Source organism: Podarcis erhardii (assembly GCF_964252035.2).
Source record: "Podarcis erhardii genome assembly, chromosome: 6".
NCBI classification, from domain to species: Eukaryota; Metazoa; Chordata; class Lepidosauria; order Squamata; family Lacertidae; genus Podarcis; species Podarcis erhardii.
The window spans coordinates 94,762,777-94,783,152 of record NC_138510.1 but is presented as its reverse complement, the minus strand read 5'-3'; the positions used below and the strand labels follow the sequence as shown (position 1 = coordinate 94,783,152).

General features: G+C 41.2%; 1 protein-coding gene across 8 annotated transcripts in view; it reads left to right on the top strand.

Moving 5' to 3' along the window:
• Positions 1-18,440, top strand: part of TDRD5 (tudor domain containing 5) — a 34,871-nt gene extending 16,431 nt beyond the window's left edge. For 4 of the 8 annotated variants that reach the window (XM_081865128.1, XM_081865129.1, XM_081865134.1 and 1 more), the window contains 11 exons: positions 5,558-5,778; positions 7,128-7,340; positions 8,686-8,752; positions 10,037-10,237; positions 11,287-11,448; positions 12,061-12,279; positions 13,594-13,755; positions 14,368-14,586; positions 14,864-14,953; positions 16,844-17,012; positions 17,985-18,440. In XM_081865128.1, the coding sequence (XP_081721254.1) occupies positions 5,558-5,778; positions 7,128-7,340; positions 8,686-8,752; positions 10,037-10,237; positions 11,287-11,448; positions 12,061-12,279; positions 13,594-13,755; positions 14,368-14,586; positions 14,864-14,953; positions 16,844-17,012; positions 17,985-18,229 (1,968 nt within the window). In that variant the 3' untranslated portion in view covers positions 18,230-18,440. The remainder of the gene's footprint in view (positions 1-5,557; positions 5,779-7,127; positions 7,341-8,685; positions 8,753-10,036; positions 10,238-11,286; positions 11,449-12,060; positions 12,280-13,593; positions 13,756-14,367; positions 14,587-14,863; positions 14,954-16,843; positions 17,013-17,984) is intronic. The other 4 variants (XM_081865131.1, XM_081865132.1, XM_081865133.1 and 1 more) reach the window with 4 other exon arrangements.
• Positions 18,441-20,376: the final 1,936 nt, after the last annotated feature.

Here is a 20,376-nt window from a genome sequence, read left to right as displayed (position 1 = left end):
TTTGGGGCTAACAAAACATGGGCCACAGCAGTGGCATAAAATAAATAACCTTTTTTTGACACCTGGGAATTTCTTTTTTTTTTTTATAAATATTTATTAAAGTTTTTAAATATAAATGCACAAATAATAAACAGTCTTACTTCTATCACAGACATAATTTCATCACTTCTTTGGACTTCCTCACGTCTCCCGCTCCCATTTACATCGTTAAAAGTTTTTTCCAAACAAATTATCAACTTGTTTACAATCTCATGTCCACTCATTCACTCATTTTTTTGACACCTGGGAATTTCAGTCTGAATTATCCCCAACAGAAAGGACTCTGGGTTTTGGGGGGAAAGTACTTTTAAACATGTTTTTCAGTTCATTATGGATCATTTCCCAATATTCTTTTGCCCTTTTACAAGTCCACCACATATGAAAGAACGTTCCCTCCAATTTTTTGCATCTCCAGCACTTATCTGATTCAGTCTTATACATCTTAGCAAGCCTACTCAGAGTTAAATACCATCTGTGAATCATTTTCAGGTAGTTCTCCTTCAAAGAATAACATGCTGTAAACTTCAAGTCACTTTTCCAAGTTTTCCCCACAGTTCAAAATCTATATTGTGTCCTATATCTGTTGCCCAGTGTGCCACTGAGGCTTTAACAAGCTTTAAAATATTTTATTTTGAAATCAGTTGTGGTCTCCCCAAGGTTCCTTACAAGGCGTTTTTTCCAGGAGGTCACTAGGTGAGTTACTCCAAGTCCAGATGTCCACTAAAATACCTGCTTCCACCACCTACTGGCTTATAGATTGCAGCAAGACTCTCCCTTTATATCTTTACTCTAGTACACCCACACAAGAAACATGGATGGGATATACTAACCTTAGAATTCATCCAGATCAGAACATAACACATGAACATATATTAAGAAGCATAATATCCATAGCCACTAACGCAACTAATTTTTATACTTTACATCTAGGGCTGTAAATACCTGCTTTTACTCTCCCGTCTTGACAGTCAGAGCAATTTTTACATTGATTTCACTGTTTCAAATTTTGTTAGCTAGGATATAAGGAACTGTACAAGTTCTGACTTAGTAGATTCAGGGGCTATAGATTCATGGGCTATAGAGTAGTCTGCTCCCTTCCACTGCTGCATGGCAAACTCTGAAACTAAGGAGAGTTTGAAAAGCAGATTGTTGTGACATGAGATGAAAGACTTTTCAAAGAAGAAATTAAAAATTCTGCTTGAGAAGCCCAAGCCCCTTGTGTGGTTATCCATCTCTATAGATCCCAGCTGCTTCCTTATTTTAGCTTTTTTAAAACTCATTCAATAGGAACTTGTAACAAATATTTATTAACTTGTTACCAAAATTAGATTTAAGGCTTTCCTTTAACCAGTGATATTAAAATGTGCCTTATTGTTTAATATATTAGCTTTGTTTATTTAATTATTACTTGCTAACAGAGTTTTGCAAGCCATCCTGCAATTTAAGTGCTCGAGGCAACTCACAACGACAAAAAATTCAAATTAAAAACCAAAAGTATAATGTAGTTTAAGAATGCACATTTTGTCAGTAGGTTTCAGGTAAAGTTCCTTGGGAAGATAATTCTACAGTGAGTGCTACCACTGAGATGTAGCCAACTGCCACATCTCATTTGGAGTAGAACTTCTGAGAAGATCTCTAAATAAAGGTTGGTAGGCATGTGTAAGGGTGCTTCAGGTAGAATCATAGAATCATAGAGTTGGAAGAGACCACAAGGGCCATCGAGTCCAACCCCCTGCCAAGCAGGAAACACCATCAGAGCACTCCTGACATATGGTTGTCAAGCCTCTGCTTAAAGACTTTCAAAGAAGGAGACTCCACCACACTCCTTGGCAGCAAATTCCACTGTCGAACAGCTCTTACTGTCAGGAAGTTCTTCCTAATGTTTAGGTGGAATCTTCTTTCTTGTAGTTTGGAACCATTGCTCCGTGTCCGCTTCTCTGGAGCAGCAGAAAATAACCTTTCTCCCTCCTCTATGCGACATCCTTTTATATATTTGAACATGGCTATCATATCACCCCTTAACCTCTTCTCCAGGCTAAACATGCCCAGCTCCCTTAGCCGTTCCTCATAAGGCATCGTTTCCAGGCCTTTGACCATTTTGGTTGCCCTCCTCTGGACACGTTCCAATTTGTCAGTGTCCTTCTTGAACTGTGGTGCCCAGAACTGGACACAATACTCCAGGTGAGGTCTGACCAGAGCAGAATACAGTGGCACTATTACTTCCCTTGATCTAGATGCTATACTTCTATTGATGCAGCCCAGAATTGCATTGGCATTTTTTAGCTGCCGCGTCACACTGTTGGCTCATGTCAAGTTTGTGGTCAACCAAGACCACAAGGCCCTGGTCCAAACTGCTCTTTATTTTTTTTTTTTTTTATAAAATATTTATTAGGGTTTTTTATAAAAGAAATACAAAGATAATAAACAGCATTGCTTTGTTTTAACAAAATTTCATAACTTCTTTGGACTTCCTCACGTCTCCCGCTCCCACTTACATCGTTAATAAATTTTTTCAAGCAAATTATCATCTTATTTGCAAATTTATAACCACTCAATTCAATATAGTGTAACAATTCTCCAACAAATTTTTGTTTCTCTTAATCTCATTTATCGTCAATTTCCGATCCAATTTAGTGATGGCCAATTATTTATAACCAAGCATCCTTATTAACATTCCTCTAAATCACAATATTTATGTAGATAAATCTTAAATTTCTTCCAATCTTCTTCAATCCTTTCTTCTCCCAGGTCTCGAATTCTGCCAGTCATCTCCGCCAGTTGCATATAGTCCATCAGCTGCATCTGCCATTCTTCCAGTGTGGGTAGATCTTGAGTTTTCCAGTTCTTAGCGATGAGTATCCTTGCTGCCGTTGTTGCATACATAAAGAATGTTCTATCCTTCTTTAACACCTTCTGGCCGACAATACCCAGAAGGAAGGCCTCTGGTTTCTTAGTGAAGGTATACTTAAATACCTTTTTCAGCTCATTATATATCATTTCCCAGAAGACCTTCACTTTAGGGCAGGTCCACCAGAGGTGAAAGAATGTTCCTTCATTTTCTTTACATTTCCAACATTTATTATCAGACAAATGGTATATTTTGGCAAGTTTAACTGGGGTCATGTACCATCTGTATATCATTTTCATTACATTTTCCTTTAAAGCATTACATGCAGTAAAGTTCAGCCCAGTGGTCCACAACCTTTCCCAGTCCTCAAACATAATGTTATGCCCAATATCCTGTGCCCATTTTATCATAGCCGATTTAACCATTTCGTCTTGTGCATTCCATTTCAACAGCAAGTTATACATTCTTGAAAGTACCTTAGCCTTAGGTTCTAACAGCTCTGTTTCCAACTTCGATTTCTCCACCTGGAACCCTAACTTTTTGTCATTTTTAAACACTTCTTTAATCTGAGCGTAATGTAACCAGTCTCGCACTTTATCCTTCATTTTCTCCAAACTCTGCAATTTCCAATTATTTCCATCTTTTTCTAATATTTCCCAATATTTTGGCCAGTCGGCTTCCATATTGGGTCTTTTTCGGGCCTTAGCTTCCAGAGGTGAAAGCCACCTTGGAGTTTTATTTTCCAATAAGTCTTTGTATTTTGTCCAGACATTAAATACTGCTTTCCTGACAATATGGTTCTTAAAGGCCTTATTGATCTTAACTTTGTCATACCATAAGTATGCATGCCAACCAAAAGCATTGTTAAAACCTTCCAAATCCAGCACGTCAGTGTCTTCGAGAAGTAGCCAGTCTTTTAGCCAGCAGAAGGCTGCGGCTTCATAGTACAACCTTAAGTCTGGCAGGGCAAAGCCCCCTCTTTCTTTCGCATCGGTTAATATCTTAAACTTAATTCTGGGCTTTTTGCCCTGCCAGACAAATTTGGAAATATCTCTCTGCCACTTCCGGAAGCACTCTGTTTTGTCCACAATTTGCAACATTTGGAACAAAAATAGCATCTTTGGCAATACATTCATCTTAATAGCTGCAATTCGGCCTAACAAAGAAAGCTTCAATTTTGTCCAACTGTCCAAGTCTCTCTTGATTTCAGACCAGCATTTTTCATAATTATCCTTAAATAGACTCAGATTTTTTGCTGTTATATTTACCCCTAGGTACTTTACCTTTTTGACCAATGATAATTCTGTTTCTCTCTGAAACCGTTCTGACTCTGTATCTGTCAATTTTTTTCCCAACACCTTTGTTTTCTGTTTATTTAGCTTAAATCCCGCCACCCGACCAAAATCATGAATCAATTGTAATACTCTTTTCGTACTAGATTCTGGCTCCTGCAATGTCAAAACTAGGTCATCTGCAAAGGCTTTGGTCCAAACTGCTCTTTAAAGGTCCAGCAACTTCGATTGGGTCTGGGAATAATCTGGGAGCCAGTGAAGACGACAAAGCATTGGTGTGATACACTAATTTCATACAATCTCAGTTAGCTTTCTCTCAACCAAATTCTGAAGTAACAGAAGTTTCCAGGCTGTATTCAGCCATAGCCCCACCCCCACAATTAGGATTTCCCCCTACCTCTGCCTCTCCTACCTTTGTTTGTTTTTCAAAAATCTGTCTGGTTTGCATTTTAAAATTGTTTTATGAATGTTTATTTACATTGTGTTTATATTAGTTTGGTGATACTCCAAGCTGCTTTGCAGTGTTTTTGCCTGGGAAAATGGGATATAGGTATATAAACACGTACGTAAGTGAGGAAAATGTGAGCGAGAGATGCTTTGATGTTTCAGCAGAACCATGTCATAGAGGAATTATTTACTGAGGGTATGGAAAATCAGGAAGGGATGTAATGGAGTTAGGGCTGTCTGTGTGGCACTTTTAAAAAAATATATATATATATTTATTAAAATTTTGAAAGTTACAGAAAGGAAAAAGAAAAAAAGTTAAACATAACAAAACCATACAATACAATATAGAAACAAAAATATTACATATGCATAACAAAAAAACCAAAAAACCCACAAAAAACCCACATAACCTATACTTTCAATTATTAAGTTTCTTTTACTTGTTTCAGCGACCTCCTCACACCTCCCTTTTTTTGTATTCCACTTCGATTAATTGTTTCAGCAAATCCTTTCCATCTTCCTCAAACTTCTGTCCTATCATTTAACTTAACCATTTCTAACATTATTTTTTCCTTTAATCCAGTTACAATCTATTATGCTTAATTCTTTATAAAATTTCTGCTAAGGCCATGTAACTTCATTCCAACATCCTTCTAACATTCATTAATTTTACAATGTTTCTGTAAGTAGTCTTTAAATTTCTTCCAATCTTCCTCCACCGACTCTTGTGTGGCACTTTTTGTTGCATGTTAGGGCATCCAGACTCATTGCTGTTGGGATGGAGACTTGGAAGACTAGGAAAGTGTTTTGGATTTCCGTGTAGTCAAGTCCTTGGGATTTTCCAGCCCTGGAAATCTCTTGAGTGGCCCGGGTGAATGTGTTGTACTGCTTGGATCAGAATGACTTTCTTTTACTTTCCTTATGTTTGCAGCACCTGGGTATGGAAGATACTCACATTATTCAAGAGATCATGGAAAATGAAATCCCGCCAGATGCCGTCCAGGACAGAAGCCTTTACAGCCTTCCCCAGCTTGACACCAGTGCTTTAGTGGGACTATTTGTGGAATACATTGTCTCTCCTTCGCAATTCTACGTCCGACTCTACAGTGCAGAAACGTCAGTGAAGTTAGAAAACATGATGTTGGAAATGAGGTGAGGGGGAACTTACCCATTTCGGTCTGGGCTTTTCGTTGTATATGAGCTAGGATTGCAGGGAGAAAAGAGAACCCAGTTTGGTATTGGGTGTGCTTCTGGTCTGTTGAAACTCATGTGCAAAAACTTTACCCTGTTTCTTGGCAAGGATATTCTTTGATGTATACACTTCAGTGTGCATGGTTTTAGTATTTTATTTTATTGAAGCAGCACGATAATCAGCCGAACAGAAAACCCTTCTAAATATCAAAATAGGACTGAACAAACAAATGGGGTTTTAGCAGATGCATTCAACCAATGAAACTTCCCATATCTCTTTGGGTTGGTGCCATCTTGTCAATCCCCTATAAAAGCCTGGGTGAACAGGTGCCACCCAAGCAGTCACCCAACTCAGCTGCCACCCAAGCTGCCACCCAACTCAGCTGCCACCCAAGCAGTCTATGTAATCATAGGGAGAGTCAGCAGTGTTCACCTGTCCTCCAGTTGTCCTCATTGCTCTGCCTCATTGCTCTGCACACTCAGGCAGGGAAGAGGAGGGACAAAGTCAGTGCAGTGCAAACACACTAGTGTTTTCACCACAGCCTCCTTGCCCCTTTACCTACCTGCCAGAGTGCAACAGTGACACAAGCAACTGAACATCAGATGAATCATAGAATCATGAAATTGTAGAGGAAGAAGAAGGAGGTGCTGACCTAAATGGCCTCGGTCCTGTATACCTGAAGGAGCATCTCCAACCCCATCATTCAGCCCGGACACTGAGGTCCAACGCCGAGGGCCTTCTGGTGGTTCCCTCATTGCAAGAAGTGAAGTTACAGAGAACCAGGCAAAGGGCCTTCTTGGTAGTGGCGCCTGCCCTGTGGAACACCCTCCCATCAGATGTCAAGGAAATAAGCAACTATCTTACTTTTAAAAGACAGCTGAAGGCAGCCCTGTTTAGGGAAGTTTTTAATGTTTCATGCTGTATTGTGTTTTTAACATTCGGTTGGGAGCCGCCCAGAGTGGCTGGGGAAGCCCAGCCAGATGGGTGGGGTATAAATAAGAAATAATAATAATTTAGTCCAACCCCTGCAAAGCATAAATGTCCCCACCCTGTCATCTGCTCCTGGATCTGCTTCTGTGCCAGTTGTAGGAGTTCTATAGCCACCACAGATAAGACCCTATCTGTGGTCACTGCATGGTGTACTTGTCCCATCAACAGGACCACAGGGATGACTTCTCTTGCAGATCTCAATGCAGATTAATAATGGTATAGGGATATCTGAGACTCAAAAGTTTTTTAAGACTTCAAATGTCTGCTACTTAGCCATAGGATTGTACTGTTAGTGACCCACTTGGATCCTGTATTTCAGACTATGCTATTCTAGTAAACATGTAGCTGACCGATACATCATGCCCGAAGCCTCAATCAGTCCTGGTCAGCTTTGTTGTATAAAAAATTCGGAAGACAAATGGTGGTACAGAGTTATCATTCATCGAGTGCTCAATGACCAGGAAGTGGAAGTGTTTTACCCGGACTTTGGAAGTACGAGGACTGCCCAGAAATCCTCGCTGAGGTTTCTGAAGTAAGTAAATCGTGTGCTAGGCAGGGAATGCTTATCGGTTGAGAACTGGTGGATGGTGAGACCTCTTTCTTTTCTACACTTGCTCTCAGAAAAATTAATGGAGGATAAGATTATGTTCTACCTCCACTTTCAGAGGCAGTCTGTTCCTGGATATGAGTTGCTGCACTTGGGTCCTGCTTGCAGACTTCCCAAAAGCTTCCAGGTGGCCACTGCAAGAACAGGATGCTCATTAGATGGGTCATTGACCTCATTCAGCAGAGATGACTCTTATGCTCTCATACGCAAATCCCACACACCCTTCCTTCCTCTCACACACAAGTCCATTCACTCAACATTCTTTTCACTTTCTCTGTCTCCCTGTCTGCCTGCCCCCACCTCACATACCCACACCATCCAAGGCTGATTTCAAAGGTAGCACTTACGTATCAGTTCCCACATCTTGTCATCTCATACCTAAAATCCAAAGTTCTTTCAAAACTGACTTGCCCTCTGTCATAGGCAGTAAAATAACGTTTGGGAACACAGACAGTACAGTGCAAAATGACTCTTGCCATTTAGCATAAGTGGGTGAAAATCCACTTATGCTAAATAGGCAAACTAGGGGCTGGATCCGGCCCAATTGCCTACTAAATCCAGCCCGCGGATGTTCCGGGAATCAGCGTGTTTTTACATGAGTGGAATGTGTGCTTTTATTTAAAATGCAACTTGGGGCTATTTGTGGGCATAGAAATTCGTTCATTTTTTTTTCCTTCCAAAATATAGTCCTGCCCCCCACAAGGTTTGAGGGACAGTGGACCGGTCCCCTGCTGAAAAAGTTTGCTGACCCCTGTATAGTCCAAAGGCTATAAGGTTTTAAGTTTTAAGTTTTTAAAAAATTGTTTAACCACATCAGTTTACAAACATAGATACATATGCTATAATGTTATTGTTTTAGTTAAATAAATTGTTTAAAAAGTCCAAATATAAACAGTTAACTTATTAACCCACACAATAATTTCATAATTATCTATGTACTTCTAATAGTATAACCAAATCAGTAATTTTTGATATAACTCTGAAAACTTATCACACAAAAAATGAAACCTTCCTCTAGTTGTAAATATTAAGATGATACCAGCAAGAATGAGTCTTTCTGTAAAGAAAGTGAGTTAAATCAAGTCTTACTGACTAGTGATTTAAATCGTGATTTAAATCAAACCCACCTTTGTGTGGACTCAGTCTTGCTTACTTTCGTGGGAAATGCCAAATGTCAACGCTTTGTCCGTTATCCAGTTTGATGCAAGACTACTTGGCTTGGGGCAGCAAGTCAAAAGTGGCCCTGTGAACTACCTTGTTCTTGTTGCAGGTCTTGTTATGCAAAGCTTCCTGCTCAAGCAATCCCTTGTTCCTTAGCTTGGGTGAGACCTACAGAGGTATGTATATATGTATTATTTTTTCAACTAACCTTACCCTAGATGTTTGGAAACAACTTAAAAATAAGCTGGCTTTTGTTTTCTGTTCTTGTTTTAAACTTTAACGTACAGTGGTGCCTCGCAAGACGAAAATAATCTGTTCCGCGAGTCTCTTCGTCTAGCAGTTTTTTCGTCTTGCGAAGCAACTCTATTAGCGGCTTAGCAGATTAGCGCTATTAGCGGCTTAGCGGCTATTAAAGGCTTAGCGGCTAAGAGGCTATTAGCGGCTTAGTGGCTTAGAAAAAGGGGGAAAGCGAAAAAACTCGCAAGACGTTTTCGTCTTGCGAAGCAAGCCCATAGGGAAATTTGTCTTGCAAAGCGCATCGAAAACCGGAAAACCCTTTCGTCTAGCGGGTTTTTCGTCTTGCGAGGCATCCGTCTTGCGGGGCACCACTGTATGTGTTCATTTGTTAACTGCACATTTTTTACCAATGTTGTAGCATTTTTATGTTGCATCCAAAAAGTGCTCAAGCTTTGGCAAATACTTAAGGAAATCTCACAACGGTTAGGTATTTGCTGAGACTGCTTCTCTTCACGCCCTACATCTAGTGGATGAGTGAATCATAGAGTTGGAAGGGACCCTGAGGGTCATCTAGTCCAACCCCCTGCAGTGCAGGAATATGCAGCTTTCCCACATGGGAATCAAACCCGCAACCTTTGCATTATCAGCATGCTCTAATCAACTGAACTATCTTGTTGCATATTATTTGGAGTGAAAGGAGCAACCAAGGGTATAAAGGTAAAGGTAAAGGTACCCCTGCCCGTACGGGCCAGTCGTGTCCGACTCTAGGGTTGTGCGCCCATCTCACTTAAGAGGCCGGGGGCCAGCGCTGTCCGGAGACTCTTCCGGGTCACGTGGCCAGCGTGACGAAGCTGCTGTGGCGAGCCAGAACCAGCGCAGCACACGGAAACCAAGGGTATACTTGTCAGTTATATCTGTATATCACAAGATGTTAGGGCGGAAGAAGAGTCACGAAGGATTAAGAGCAATGATAACATCAGAATTTTAAAGTTCAGAAGGTGGAATAGCTCAAAGAATAAGTGAATAAGAAAAATGTGTTTTGGAAAGTAAAGATAAATAAGATTTGAAGTGCTATTTTAGAAAAAAAAATTGAGATACAAAAGGAGAACACAAAAAGCAGCTGGAATGTATTAAGACTAATCAGATAGAATTTGATGTGCAGAGCAAATGAAATTAGTTTTTCAACTCTGCTTGACTTTGTACCTTATCCTTTCTTTATCAAGGACAATTGGACTGCCAGTGACATACATGAATTCCAAAGGTTGTGTGATCTGAAGCTGCTTGTGGGAGTGGTGGATGAATACATAGATGGAATCCTTTACCTCTTTCTCTGTGACACCAGCTCTGACGAAGATGTCTACTTGCACAATGCACTGAGATTAAAGGGCCATGCATTCATCTGCAGAGAAAACCTTCCTTCCAAGGTGAGGGCAAATATTTGCCGGAGGCACTAAGGGAAGGTTAAAATGGATAAGTATCTCTTAAGGGCATGAGGTTCTTAAACTGATTTGTGGTGATGACCCATTGAAAACTGAGGGGCAATGGGGATGTCCCAAGTGTTCTTAGTGCTAACTAAAGCAAACCAAAAAATATTTTTTTTCTGTAAGAATGCGCACTAAATATTAAGTCTGTGGAAGGATGATAAAAAGAATGACATGGTATGCTTTTTTTTTTCTAAGAGAGCACCATGTGAAAGCATGTGGAAACATAGTTTGATGATTATAAGTTTGTTAAAAATCAGTGACCCAGAAAAAGCCCACATGATTATTATTATATTTAATTCAGTTGCATTATTACATTTTTTTTTTTTAAAAAACAACTAGTTATTTTTAGTTAATTTCCAGGTTGTTAAATCTTATTAAGAAATAAATTTTATTTATCATCTTTCATTTTGCAACAATGCATACAAATTAACAAAGCCCAAAATAAGAACAAATCCACTTTCCCCCCACCCCATTCATGGTTCCATCTGTTTATCTTTACTACTGCATATCCACAAAATGCCTCAATTGTTTGTTTCCTGTAAACTTTCTTCACATATTCTTTACTGTTCGTTTTAAGTTAACGCTGCTAAAGCTTTAAGTTGTTTACAATAACTTTTTAAATAGTCAATAAATGCACCCCAATCTTGATTAGTTTTTTTTCTCCTCCTGATTTCTTCCTTTTCTTCCTTTTTTCTCCTCCTGATTTCTTCAGTTTTATCTACCAGTCCTCCTTGGTTGGAACTATTCCTTCTTTTCTTTTTAAAATAATTTTTTAATTGGTTTTAACATACTTTCCAGACAAAACAACCATCCCACCCCATCTTATACATTTGTGGCTATAGTTAGCCTATGACCTGCATTTTTGGTTTCATATTATCTTAACATTGCATTGGCAAATGACTTGTAAACTACTTTGGTAAGAGTTTTTCTTTAAACTGTATACAAATTTATTAAATAAATAATATTCTTCATTCTCCTGCCTTTAACAGAATTTCAGAGAGCCATTCGTTTCCACATTGTATCTGAAACCTGGACCGGAGCAGCAGTTTGGTTTGACAAAAGCAGAAACGCCCTTGCTTAAGCAGGAATCTCTTTGTGACCTTCTAGAAGTACCAGATTCAGGGTCTTGCTACAATGAAGTGCTTTCCCAGGTGGAGATTTTTGAGTTTTTCTGTTTAAATAAGCATTGATGTTGCATCTAGTGAAGTATATCCAAGCAGTTAAAATAAGTACATGAGCAAAGTTAATAGGGAGAGTTTCTCCAAGACCCATTAGAACATAATATGGGTAATGGAATCACTTTGATCTAAGATACCATACTAGTTTTGTTTGGAGACCTGAACAAATACCTTCCATTTGTTTATTTGTTTAAACAAAGATTTAATTGGGACAATCTAATCCCACTAACATGTAACTTAAACTGCACTGCAGTTTAAAGAGGTGTGTGGTGAAGGTGTTAAACAAGCCTCTTGATGCCAGCAGCTGTTTTGTGGGGCAGTGAGGTGGCCAATATTGCCATTGAGGAGGTGAGTACCTCTTGGGAGTCCTACAGCATCTCATGTGGCCCGGTGAGATTCTTGTGAAAAGTTTGGGGTGGGTACCTTTAAAGGACTGGCTGGCCACCTTGCTACCTCTCTCTTTTCCTTCTAGCAGACAGTTTTGTTTTATCAGCAAGGGAATTGTTTAAAACAAAGTACGCTGAATTAAAAATATTCCTTTTAAAAGTTGACGGCACTGTAACTTGGCTCTGAATCGTTTTCTAGGGTACAGCAGGCTCACGCTCAGACCCTGAGATGCCGCTCCTCGAGCCAGTATATACGTGCGACGAAATCTGGGATGAGAACTGGACACCTTCCAAGCATTATGAAGAAGAGGAAAATTGTGATACTTTGTCCCCTGACAACGCCGTGTTTCCCCGCCATTCTTCGAGTGATGAAGGGAATGAGGAGGAGACTCAGCACAGCCAGGAATTGACACAACAGGTGGTGGTTTTTCAGTGTTGATGGGAGGGAAATGGTCAGATGGATTGTTGGTGAAGTTTCAAAGCCTTTTCATATCCCTTAGCCATGTCTTTCTAGCCTGTTTATTATCCCAAAGTCTGAGACCAGAGGCAGTGCTCTCCAGCACAATAGATTTATTTATTAAAAATATTATAAAAAGATTTAGGGGGGAAGATCAAGAGTTGTTGAGGGGTTTTTTTGGCCCATCACATGAGCTGGGACAGCCCACGATCAACCCGGTTGGACAGGCAAAATTTAGAGGGTTGTAACCCCTCTCCCTTCAGATTAAATGACTTCCAAAGTGGCCCTGCCCTTGGGTTTATAATATAAAAGACACAACACAAAACGGAATGGATTTGGTGGGGAGGAGGGAAAAAAGAAAATTCAGACACCAGCTATTCCTAGACTGTTTACAAAGACCAGCTGGAATGGAAATAATTTAAAAGTTGCTGGCCTAAGGTGAGTTGATGCAGTCCCATCACTGATGTAGGTTGATTGAATGGCTATTGTTAGGTGCCAGTTTTAGGGAGGATAAAGCCCTTCCTTGCCACTCCCATTGTACTTACCAGAGAAAGTTCTTCTGGATCCAAAATTGCTCGTGTGTGTCTTCAGTATGCTGCTTTCAGTCTAGATTGATTCTAGATCCTGCCATCCACAACGTTAGGTGTGGTTATTTGGTAGGCATTTGAACCCAGCCATACCTTTTCCTTCCTGCACATGCCCCAGATAAAGAAATAAAGAAGTGGCAATTATGATTTTGGTATGACTCACACAGTTATTGGGCAAGTGTGGGTACATACCAGGGTTGCCTACATCTTTTTTGAAAAAGAAACACTGTAAGATAATGCATAATCAATCTGCAACAAATAAAGAAATTATTTTTGTAATATAACCAATTTCTCAGGAAGTGCTTTTCAGGGGAAGAAAATACCCAGTAGATCTAGATTGTGGGGAGAGGCATGCTACGTAGAATAAACAAGGACTCAGTTACCATTGATTCTAGCAGCCAAAGTTGTAAGAAGATAGAAAATGAGAGCAATCAAGCACCTGTAAACCCTGGTTTGCTTGTTCTAGGTTTCAGTATCGAGCTGGTTGGTGCAAAACATTTCTTAGTGTTGATCCTCTTGACTTTTAGTAATGTTTTGAAATACTGTACTGCGTATGAGTTTTTGGTTTCATATTATCTTAATATTGCATTGGCAAATTACTTGTAAACTACTTTGGTAAGAGTTTTTCTTTAAACTGTGTACAAATTTATTAAATAAATAATATTCTTCATTCTCCTGCCTTTAACAGAATTTCAGAGAACCATTCTTTTCCACATTGTATCTGAAACCTGGACCGGAGCAGCAGTTTGGTTTGACGAAAGCAGAAACGCCCTTGCTTAAGCAGGAATCTCTTTGTGACCTTCCAGAAGTACCAGATTCAGGGTCTTGCTACAATGAAGTGCTTTCCCAGGTGGAGATTTTTGAGTTTTTCTGTTTAAATAAGCATTGATGTTGCATCTAGTGAAGTATATCCAAACTGTTAAAATAAGTACATGAGCAAAGTTAATAGGGAGAGTTTCTCCAAGACCCATTAGAACATAATATGGGTAATGGAATCGCTTTGATCTAAGATACCATACTAGTTTTGTTTGGAGACCTGAACAAATACCTTCCATTTGTTTATTTGTTTAAACAAAGATTTAATTGGGACAATCTAATCCCACTAACATGTAACTTAAACTGCACTGCAGTTTAAAGAGGTGTGTGGTGAAGGTGTTAAACAAGCCTCTTGATGCCAGCAGCTGTTTTTTGGGGCAGTGAGGTGGCCAATATTGCCGTTGAGGAGGTGAGTACCTCTTGGGAGTCCTACAGCATCTCATGTGGCCCGGTGAGATTCTTGTGAAAAGTTTGGGGTGGGTACCTTTAAAGGACTGGCTGGCCACCTTGCTACCTCTCTCTTTTCCTTCTAGCAGACAGCTTTGTTTTATCAGCAAGTGAATTGTTTAAAACAAAGTACGTTGAATTAAAAATATTCCTTTTAAAAGTTGACGGTACTGTAACTTGGCCCTGAATCGTTTTCTAGGGTACAGCAGGCTCACGCTCAGACCCTGAGATGCCGCTCCTCGAGCCAGTACATATGTGCGACGAAATCTGGGATGAGAACTGGACACCTTCCAAGCATTATGAAGAAGAGGAAAATTGTGATACTTTGTCCCCTGACAACGCCGTGTTTCCCCGCCATTCTTCGAGTGATGAAGGGAATAAGGAGGAGACTCAGCACAGCCAGGAATTGACACAACAGGTGGTGGTTTTTCAGTGTTGATGGGAGGGAAATGGTCAGATGGAATGATGATGGATGGAATGGCTATTGCTATATGCCAGTTTTAGGGGAGGATAAAGCCCTTCCTTGCCACTCCCAGAGAAAGTTCTTTTCTTAATCTTAGTTATCCTAACCACTTTTTTCTGCCAGTACGTTTGCTGAACTATGTTCAAATTACCCCTCGCTTGCTTTTACTGTCAATGAGCATCACTTTTGGGTGGCCCTTTTGCTTACAAAATGTGTAACACATTTTTGACAGAATGTGGATATTTCCATTCCCGTTGAGAGAACAAACTGTCTGAGTCCGGAACCCCTGAACAGAAAAGTGGAGTCATCTGGAAGAATGGAGGTAAAGTCATTTCCGTTGGCTTACCTTGTAAACTTGATTTCCGGCTTTAAAGTAGCACAGATGAATTTCATTATTGCGATGGCATGCATGGTTGCATAACCCAAGATACATTGTCAGACCCTACATACTTGTTGAATATTAGCGTGGTTGTGGAGAACCCAGAGGTCTAATGGGGACCTGCAAGTCTGTTTTATCTTTCACTCTGTCCAGCCACCCTTCACTGACTGCTTTGCATGTTGAGTGTTACTGCCTGACTAGCATGTGTCCTTGAACTCTGATCATTCCTCTTGTTTCCTTGGATGGAGGCTAGAGAGGAGTGCGTGTGGAAACTAGCTCACTGCACAAATACATCCTTTTCATTTGTTCACTTTTACCTCTGGTCCTGCCCCCCCCCTGGCATGTTGCCCACCCCCTCCAAGAGCATGCAGCTTCTTGGCACGAACATTCCCTCCACCCTTTCTGAAACATCATTGCTTCCAAGAAAAGAACCTGTGAGTCCTCTGCTAACATTCTAGGTGAGGCTTTCCAAGATCAGAGGTACGGCTTTGGAGCCTGCACAACTATTTCATTGCCCCAGAACGCTAGCTGTGTAAACCTTGTTGCTCTTGCGTTTTCATCATCTTCTTGTCTGACACTTTTTGAATGGTGGTAGTTATCCAGGAGTGGGTTACTTTTCCCACTAGCTTGAAAGGCAAGGCTATGAAAATAGCTTTGTGCTTGGTCCCATTCTGTGAGAGGAGGCTCCCCCCCACCCACAGTCCCATCTTGCCTGCTTCAAGGTTTTGAACATTTTTTTTTATTGTGCTAGCAGCCTGATTCAGCATTTGTTTACCTGACAACTTATCCGGCCCTGATGACAAGCTTCTGTCACATTACTGCTGTTTCCCCCATGGAAAAGCAAACTGGAACTGACCGCAAAGAGGGGCATAGCTCCTGAACTAGTGTGTCTAGCAAGTAGTCACAAGCATTTCAGGCAGAAACGATCCTTCTTTGAGGAATGATAATGAGGTCAACTTTTCTGTGAATAAGAAAGTTAATAAGAAAGGAATAAGAAAGGAGGAGCATTGCTCCCAGGCTACTTTCTGGCAAGGGGGCACAGCTTGCATCCCTGGCAAAGAGACCCCCCCCCCCTTTCAGCTGGTAGTCAGGCCAGTTCTCTTAACATAGAGAAGAAGCCAATCTAGCTGCTAAGAGGAACATTCACCTCCTGGCTACTTCTGGCAAGGAGGGACAAATGGATGTTGTGCTAAACATCAATATGGGAAGTGGGTATTCAGATTTGCTTAAGTTTGCGCCATACCTTTCTTCTGTGTGCAGGCTGGCATATTTTGTACAAACTGGGGAAGAAAGAGTCCCTGAATGTTCTACTTTCCCAGTGCCATGGATTCTTTCAGCTGTGTTTTGAGTGAATCCTGTTAACCATGGTTGCAGTGCCTCTGTTCTGTCTCCATTTTGTATACCAGTAGTGCCCTACAAATTCAATCCCCTTGCTTCTGTGTTCTTAGCTCTGTCATGGGAACCTGTTTTGTAGCCGAAATATGGATTGAGATGATAAATAGGAGAAAAGGACTAGCTTGCTTCCACAAATGCCAGTGAACTAGCAGTAAAAAACCCCATAAAATATAAAAAGGAAGTGCATTTGTTAACGCAGTGTAAACACATAGAGACCTGTGGTGATTAGCCCTTCCTGGTGTTTGGGCACATGTGTTCACTGCATGTCCTCTGCTTTTTACAGAGTTTGCCAAATAGCGGTGTGTATGTGGCAGGTACTGTTTGTGTATGAAGGAAAATAAACTCTCGGTTCCTTTCAGTGGCCTGTGACAGTGGCATGAGTCACATGGCTTTACTTTTGCCCTAAATCAGGTTTCTTCCCTGTCCATTTGACTACAGGCAAGAAACACTCTTGGAGCTACATCTGATTCTTTGTCACAAACGCTGCAAGAGTTTTACATCTCCATTGTCCATTCCAAGCAATCAGCAGAGGAGAACAAATTAGATTTGGATCTGAAATTATCTGGCTACGGTTTCCAACCACTTCCATCACCATCTGCCATACACGGTACTTGTGGGCTGCTTAAAGCAAAAACTGTTGAAGTGCATAATCTGGCTATATTAATCCTGTTTAAGTAGTACCCTCACTACTCTATTGACATTAAACTGCAAGTCCTAAGAATGTCTGCGCAGAGTCCCACTTGGAGTCTGAGCGGCGAAGTGGACACCCCATTCATCATTAAAGTTGCAGCAGAGAGAGAAGTGTGGAAACCTTACTGCCTAAGTGCCTTGAATGCTTGCTTGTGCACAGCATATCCTACTGAATCAATGTGGGAGGATCCTGCAGCTCATATCGAGGCGCAGTTGGTGCATTAATGCACCCACATGGGAGCTGCTTCCCATGGCTCAGTTTCACAATATTCTAATAAAAATGTGCATGCCTGGCATCCTCACCATCAGTTTTTATGTACCCACCTAAGACATTTTGATTTACTCAGGCATTTGGTGGCTAAATTAGCCTCTGCTGTGCTGCTCATCTTTTAGTGGGGTAGGGTGGGGTAGGATTTGCCCTTCTTATTGTATCATTTTAGGAATTTTGTATTGTACATTGTTTTTAATTTGGTTTCTAAAGTTGATTTTATCCGTTTTTATTTTCTCTATCTGTTAAGTAACTTTGAGATGCTTTTGTGTAGGGTGACTAACAAATGAAATAAAAAGTGGGGATGGGACTACATTGTTCATTCCCCAGTAAAGTTTTTCTTCAGTCAGGGCCAGCCAGAGGCAAAGCAAGGCAACCGCTTTAGGTGATAGGATCTGCAGATCCCAATCCCGATATTTATTCCGGAGGGGAGTGCCATTTTGTGCTTTGCCTCAGGTGGCAAAACGTCTTGGGCCAGCCCTGTATTCTCTTGTCAGGGAAGCACATAAGTTGCCACACCCAAGTGTGAATTGGCCCATGGAATTTCCAAATCAGAGGGCTGAATCTGGATCCTGTGAACTACATAGCCCAAGGTCATTTTTTTCTCTCTTTGCTGTTCAGGAAATGTTCCTTCAGAGAGGAAGGTGGATGACGCCTCCAGGACCCAAGTAATAACCCTGTATACCGCTCGCAGCTGCCCTAGCCAAGGGGGCACAGGCCACAATGCCTTGGTGTTCACTGCCAAACTTCAGGGTTCCCCGGCATCCTGCGTCGCTTGCAGCCCTAGTGTAGCCCTTGGAGCCTCAGCACGCTTAGCTACATCTGGTGGCTTTTTCTCCTTTCATCTTAAGAAGATGGCGATATGAGGAAAGCCCAAGGAGTGGCTGGATGGCTGTTCAAGACTTCAGTGCCTGGTTGCTTTCTTGTGCACATCGGTAAAAAAAAAAAGGCTTGAAGGCTATGGGAATTCTACCTATGTTTCAATTTGGACTAAATGCGGCAATGAGTGCTAACTTCTCCCCTGTTTGTATAGTTTTGTTGATTCTCCTGTTCTTAATAGAATTGTTCCAAAAGTAATCAGTGAGTTGTCCTATTGTCATGTTTGCACCAAACTATTTTAAACTGGATATTTTATTGTAGCTAGACAGTTCTGTATATATTTTTGAAGTATTGAGTGCATTTAAAGAAGGGAGCTAATTCCAGGTTATTTCAGAAATGATTTGTTTGTGTGTTTTCATAACTTGATGTACAGTTAAACCTCGGCTCCTGAACACCTCTGTTTTGGAACGTTTCGGCTCCCAAACGCCGAAAACCCGGAAGTAAGTGCTCAGGTTTTTGAACATTTTTTTGGGAAGCTGAATGTCTGACGCGGCTTCTGCTTGAGTGAGGGAAGCTCTTGCAACCAATTGGAAGCTGCACCTGTTGTCGAAAATTTCGGAAGTCAAATGGGCTTCCAGAACGAATTACATTCGACAACCGAGGTTTGGCTGTATAAGCGCAGAGTCCAGCAGCAGCCAGGACACAGTCAGAAGTTACAGTTTTACCCGCCAAGTGTCAGGCCAGGTTCCTTGTTATGAGCCTGATACCATTGTTTAGGGGCCCATGGAAAATAAAAACAAAGAAAAAAATGTTGTGGATGTGTTTGCTGCTCTGAACTCCTTTGGGAAGAAGGGTGCGATATAAATTCAGTAAATAAATAAATGGCAGCTGGTGTTGCGTGAGACTTTAAAGGAGGAATTGGGAGCTTAAAGTGGGCTCCAGGTTGTTCCTTTGCTGGAGAAAGGCACACTCCCAATTTCCCATCAGTTGATGTGCTTTAGGAGCATGCCTTACTCGAGGAGTGGGGGGAGTGGTTTCCATTCACTGGAAGCCCCATGACAGTCCTCAAGCCTCCAATTTTTAGGGTTTTAAGGGAGCGGTGTGGGGCGCCTCAGGACCATAGTGTTTACGGCTTCCAATCAAATGCAGAGAAAAAATTCCTACCATCCTTCACCTGGGGGCAGTGTTTACCATCTTTAGGGATAGCTTACATGGCCTCTGGAGCAAATTTGAAATCTGCTCATCCCCTTTCTCCCTGTGTCAGAAAAGTTATCTGAGCATCTTGAGCATGTATGACAGTGCGCTTTGTCTGTGTGCTTAAGCATACTGCAAGTAAACAGTGGGATAACCCCATTCATGACACTCAGATTTAAGCTATTTGGATGAATACAGATAAGATGAGAGAGAACCTAAGATAATTCTGGTAGCTGAGATGGAAAAGCCAAATAGTTTTCCTCAGTGTGATAAAATTATCTTTAAAAATTGTCAGTTTGCTGCCTGTTAAATAATCTTGTCCAAGCCAGGCCATAGGCATTGCCCCTCTCCCAACCACCGCCAACCATTCTTCAGCCTGTGTTTTCACTCAGAGGCAAATTACGTTAACTTTGTAGGGCACTTTCTGCCTCTATATAGAAGCTTGAATCCCATGGGGGTAGGCTCAAGGCTTTTTTTTCAGCTTGAACTCACCTGCACCTCTCAGGTGGCTTCTGGCACCTCTCAGGTAGGCACCACTGACATTCGAATAAAACAAGGGAGGCGATCATGGGGAGTTTCGGCAGCTTTTTTTCTAGAAAGATAGCGCTGGGTAGGCGGATCACATACATGTTAACATGTCAGCACCCATTGCCATGGTAATGTCCATACATGTTAATGTGTCAGCAGCCATTGCCATGGTAATGTCCCATGTGATGCACCCATCACACATGATTACTAGATTTAGACATAGCTACTGCTGTGGTGTGGATCCATGCAACAGAGTTAATATATAAATTGCCTGACAGGTTCCTTTTAAATTTTGGAATCTGAGCCTTTAAATAGGGCTGTTGCCATGACCTTGCCAAATGCTGGCCACAGTTGGAGACAGAACATCGGACAACATGGACTTCTATTCTGATCCGACAGGACTACTTGTGCTCCAGCTTCTGGCAACTAGATGGCACTCAAGTACAGGTTATCAGCCACAGGTGTGATGATC